We start from the raw sequence: 5,349 nt of genomic DNA, 5'->3' as shown, positions 1-5,349 counted from the left end.
TGGGTCGATGGTGGCCGGAATTGGTTGTGTGACAGTCATGATGGTGATTCCATGGTGTGATGGTGGTGGTGGTTCCATGGTGTGATGGTGGTGGTGTGCCAATTGCGGTGGTGGTTCCATAGTGTGAATGTGTGATGGTGGTGGTTGAAGTTCCTTGCCAAATCTCAGGTTTGTTGTAGAAGATGAATACAAACAAAAGGGTTTAATAATAATAATAATAAATGAAAAGACATAAATAACCCGGAGTTAATGATTTGGATGATATTGGCAATGATCGGGAAACCTCAAGGTTCTAATTGCAAAAAAGAAACTTTTTGAAAGACTTTTTTATGTTTGATTTGTGTCTTGTAAAATTGTTTATGTTTTGATTTGATTTGTGCTTTGAAAGACTTTTTTTATCTAAATTTCAGTTTATTAAAAAATTTCAGTTTACTTTAGCAGTTTGAGACATTAAAAAACAAACAGTATTCTTATTGCAGACTGCGAATGTTTGATCCACCTCTTCTGCTTCAGATGCTGCATATGTGATCCGCAGGCGGTATACATTTTAATAATTTCACATCTGAAAAAACAAACGGCTCCCAAAAGTCTACCAATTAAAGTTTTATACGGTAACAATTTGTTTCTTCTATTGTTCCGCCCCCAAACCACCTACCGACGCCACCGTCGTATAAACAATCCGCAAGTAAATGCATCTCCATACATTATTAATCTAATAATGTTATTTAATCCTAATCCTCTACGATTTCACACTCGAATTACGATATTCAATCTATCCTTCTCACTCGCTACTGCTGCTGCATCAATCAGGTACTTTGATCCTACTGTTTACAAAGTTTCAAATTCAAATGATTCAAAAACTGATTTCGATTATTATTATTATTATTATTATTATTATTATTATATTACTCTAATCTATCGTTGTATGCAGCGTATACTTTTTCAACAGTAATTGAATTCATCCTATACTTCAATTCAATTCAACACTATTAGGTTTTTATTTTTATTATTATACTAATTGTGACGTCATAAAACAACTTCAAGGCCGGCCATACTTGAGATTTAATCAGTTCGGTTATAAAAAATGGTTAACCGAAACCGAACCAAAAAATTAATTAATGTTCGGTTCGTTTTTTTCCGGTTAATTCTGTTTCGATTTGGTTAATTCGGTTTTATGCTCACCCCTAGCTTATGTATATTAATCAGTATATGCTAATAGTGACGTCATTGTACTAGCAAGGATGGATCCCCAATCACCTTGTGTGCTGGTACTAAGCGGAAAATCGGCAACTGAGAGGGAAGTGGTTAAGTCGTTGAAGGAAAGTTCATCACTTAAACTCGCAGATGATGGAAAACTATTGACATTTTTACAATCTGAGGCCGGATGGAAGTCCGAGTTTAATTTTAACACATACATGGCTTCTCTTATGACTACATGCTTTGGAAGAGTTCTTCTTTGGTCTCCACGATTACCTTCCACCCAGGATGTCGTCTCTCTGCAAGTGCAAAAACCTTTTCAGATTCATATTGTTTGTATTGTGATATACTTACTAAATAAATAAATGTTTTATGGTTTATGTAGAAACTTTTCCGAGATTCCGGTAGGTTCTGTGTGCGTTGCAGATGTTCAATTCAAAGGACAAGGTGTGTAATCCAAATCTTTTATTTGGGGTCATTTATTTATGCTGTGTTGGTTTTGTTATTGATTAGATCATGAATACATATAGACTTATATACACAACGCCTTCAATATTATATTACAGGTCGTTCACAAAATATATGGGAATCTCCAAAGGGTGGTCTTCTCTTTTCATTTACAATACAAATGGAAAATGGTCGCATGGTGCCACATGTGCAATATGTTGTGTGTCTTGCTATGACAGAAGCACTTAAAGATCTTGCTTTAGAAAATGTAAGCTTGCTTGTTTCGTTTCTACCACTTTCTTGATTCTTATTTAATATTGATTAAGTTAGAACTATCATTGGTGTATTAAGCTCCACTTAAAGATATCATACAGTATTAATATTTGTTTTGTTTTGTATTATCAATTTCAGGGCATACCACCTCCGAATGTTAGAATAAAGTGGCCAAATGATCTTTACTTGGATGGTCTCAAAGTGGGAGGAATTTTGTGCACGTCGACATATAAATCTAAGAAGTTTAATGTCAGTGTTGGTATATTTCTCACTTGATCTATAGCGGTTAATGAGAACTTTGAATTCTGAAATTATGGATTTTGGTTTTGATTACATTATTTTGATCCTCATTTTCTTTTTTCAATTACAGGAGTTGGCTTGAATGTTGACAATGATAAGCCAACAACATCGTTGAATGCAGCCCTGCAGAAGCTGACTTGTGGTTACCGACTTAGCAGAGAAGATATTACTTCAGCTTTCTTTAATAAATTCGAGCATCTTTTTCATATTCTAATTAACCAAGGTGAGTAGTAATTTTGGATAAAGCTAAGCCTTTTTTACTCTTCCCATAAAGAAAAAAGTGTAACTCATGTTTTCTCTTAAAAATGCAGGCTTTAAACCCCTTGAGGAGCTATATTACAAGACATGGCTTCATAGGTACTGCTTTACTGCTGTACATAGAACTGTTATAAATGTGTGTACCTCATCTGACTATATTATAGATTTATATGTGTTTCATCATTGGTCTTGATCTGTGCAGTGGACAGAGGGTTACAGTCCAAGATCCAGAATTGCCGTTGGAAAATGTAGTTACTGTTCAGGTATCCTTGTTGATTAGATAATCAAGAAATCTTAATCGCATTCCTTTAATTACATGCATAGTTGTAGTCAAATAGTGAAAAAATAAAGATCATACAACACACTTGCATAATTTGAGGGAGTCACCAACATGGAGTTGTAACAGTTTCACTTGTTAATAGCAGGGGTTAACATCTTCTGGATATTTATTGGCCATTGCTGATAATGGTGAGATGTATGAGCTTCATCCAGATGGCAATAGGTAATATATGTAATACATGCTACATAATTTTTTTAAAATAACGTAAGTCCATATAAATCTGACGTATTATGGAATCATGAGTTTTCAAGAGTGTTAATTGTTACCTTTTAAGTTCAAATGATATAAACTGTTGCTTCACTAGTATTGAAGATATGTGTTTTGTTTGTGCAGTTTTGACTTTTTCAAAGGACTGGTGAGGAGAAAGCTTACATGAAAGACTTGGTCCAGTAGCCTGATACTTCATCAGGTAACATTTGTAAAAGGAAAGAGCAACTCTGGTGCATTACTGTTAGGTGTGTGTTTCTGTTTTATTTTTAATAAAAAAAAATACAGTCTTATACAAACTTGGGTCAGTCAGTTTTTCATTTTCAATCACTCTTTTAACTTAAAAACTATTTTGTACTTTTGAATAGGGAAAACAGATATAAAAGGTATGATACTTGTCATGTTACTTGTAGTTTGCTTCTAGTTGACATCAAACATATGTGTGCATAGTCATACGTCTCAGCACCATGTACAAGTATTACGCGGTTCTCACAATTCTATACTTCGATTTTGGTTTTCATTTAGATTTGAAGGGGGAGGCCTTGAGTTCAACTGAATACGATCCTTTATCTTCTTCTTGGATATCCGGTTCTATGTTTATCTCCCCAAATGCAGATCTGAGCTCTCCATAGCTCCATTCCTTCACTCAAAACTTGTTAGTTGTAACATACTAAAACACCAAATCACTATAGCCATAAGTACTAGGTTACGGATTACCTCAACTTGTTCTCCAATGGTGAAGATAATGGTACTAGGGTCTGTGCCGAATGAGAACGGTCCATCTTCAGACAAGAGACGGAACTCTCCAATTTCAGTTGGGAGATGAAGGCCGATAACAAGTGCAGCCGAATCTCGTTTTGACCCGTCCAATGCACGCGGAGTCTGTGATGAACGTGGGGTGTGAGTGTGAGGTTGAAGAGCTGAGTTACTATGCTTGAATATGGTCATTCTTGTTTCGTTTTCCTTTATTTTCTTTCGAGGTTGTTTACCACCATGGGTTCCCATAACCTTGGTCACCTCTTTCGCGATTACTTCGAGCTTATTTGCAAGGCTTTCGGTTTTTTGTCTGCAAATGAACATTGAGATGACATATATATTATTTCATTTTGTTTACAGACTGCAGATTACAACTGCAGTCTGTAAACATTGCAGACAAGATAAGAGAGTGGAGATTGAGATTAGGGGTGTTAAGGATTTTTAGGGAGAAAGGAATGCCTTAGGGCTCTATTTTCCTTACTTTGGTCACACACCAGAATGATATTTTCTTTACATATATATAGTATTAGAATTATTATTATTACTATTATTATTATTATTAGTATTATTAATATTTTTATATTATTGTTGCACTTTGATTCCCTTTGTATTGCTTCATACATATGTATTTTAGAGCTGAGGGTCTCTCTGGAAGCCACCTCTTTATCTCTTTGGATAGAGGTACGGTGTGCCTACATCCCACCCTCCCCAGACCCCACTTATAGCTTTTTTGTTGGTGGGATTTCACTGGGTATGATTGATTGATTGATAGATCACAACTGACTTATAGATATTTATGTTATTTTATATTTAGTCGTTTGTGTAAAACCGAAAAAGGTGTAAAACTTGCTGGAATAGCCCAAATGATATACAAATGCATAATAGCTCATATGTTTATAATAATAACATTGATTTTTAAACTAACAATTTTGCCAATTAGTATAGTAAAACTAATTGTGGAGTTGCTAACGATTTTGATTTTTGTGATTGGATCAGCTAAGAAGATGGCTAAGAGATAAAAAGATAGAAGTTGGCTAAATATTTTATATGGTTGGTAAGGTTAGTTAAATATTCAATTTTGACGGCTAAATGAAAAAAAAGAAGACGGCTAAGTGAAGCCTTAGCCTACAAGCCAAGTTGGAGCCGGCTAAGAAGGAATATTTGAAGCCGGCTAAGTGAATAGACACATAACCCGAAGCCGGCTAAGAGTCAAAGATACCGGCTAAATAACCATAGATGTAGGCTAAGTTTAGCCGCCTTTGACACATGTTGAATATTTATAGGCTAAAGGTGGGTCTCGTTTACTTTTCATAACATTATGTGTCCATAAAGTGGTGGTTAAGGCTTAGCTGGCTTCGCTGACGTGTCACTTGTTTATTGGTTAAAAAATCAATGATTGGTGAGATGTAGGCTAAAATATGCATATCTATTTTAGGAAAAAAAATGGTCAAAGATGCTTATTTTATTTTGGTAATTTTCCCTTTACATAATATTTTGTAATATTTATATTTATTAATGTAAATGATACATCTTAAATAAAATTGGATTGTGTAAATTGGTATATTAATATG

At 34.7% G+C, this 5,349-nt stretch overlaps 2 protein-coding genes across 3 annotated transcripts; one reads left to right on the top strand and one right to left on the bottom strand.

The window, feature by feature from the left end:
• The first annotated feature begins 591 nt into the window (after nucleotides 1-591).
• Nucleotides 592-4,085, top strand: LOC143607860 (biotin--protein ligase 1, chloroplastic-like). 2 transcript variants are annotated; one of them, XM_077083142.1, is made up of 10 exons: nucleotides 592-810; nucleotides 1,241-1,498; nucleotides 1,583-1,644; nucleotides 1,764-1,912; nucleotides 2,056-2,176; nucleotides 2,288-2,440; nucleotides 2,529-2,574; nucleotides 2,678-2,738; nucleotides 2,901-2,977; nucleotides 3,149-4,085. In XM_077083142.1, exons 1-10 carry the CDS (start codon nucleotides 719-721, stop codon nucleotides 3,189-3,191), a joined length of 1,062 nt encoding a protein of 353 aa, XP_076939257.1. In that variant the 5' UTR covers nucleotides 592-718; the 3' UTR covers nucleotides 3,192-4,085. The 2 variants fall into 2 exon arrangements, with proteins under 2 accessions (XP_076939257.1, XP_076939258.1); XM_077083143.1 differs by having other exon boundaries at nucleotides 623-810; nucleotides 1,237-1,498; nucleotides 3,149-4,084.
• On the bottom strand, nucleotides 3,540-4,102 carry LOC143607861 (uncharacterized). Its single transcript, XM_077083144.1, has 2 exons — nucleotides 3,740-4,102; nucleotides 3,540-3,662 (listed from the first exon to the last, which is right to left on the bottom strand). The coding sequence occupies exons 1-2, from the start codon at nucleotides 4,100-4,102 to the stop codon at nucleotides 3,540-3,542; spliced, it is 486 nt and encodes a 161-aa protein (XP_076939259.1).
• Between the last annotated feature and the right edge of the window lie 1,247 nt (nucleotides 4,103-5,349).

Source organism: Bidens hawaiensis, unplaced genomic scaffold (genome assembly GCF_021521415.1).
Source record: "Bidens hawaiensis isolate Kalapana, Puna unplaced genomic scaffold, B.hawaiensis_p1.1 tig00087997_1, whole genome shotgun sequence".
Classification (NCBI taxonomy): Eukaryota; Viridiplantae; Streptophyta; class Magnoliopsida; order Asterales; family Asteraceae; genus Bidens; species Bidens hawaiensis.
The sequence above is the reverse complement of the archived record's forward strand: the minus strand, read 5'-3'. Positions and strand labels throughout refer to the sequence as shown.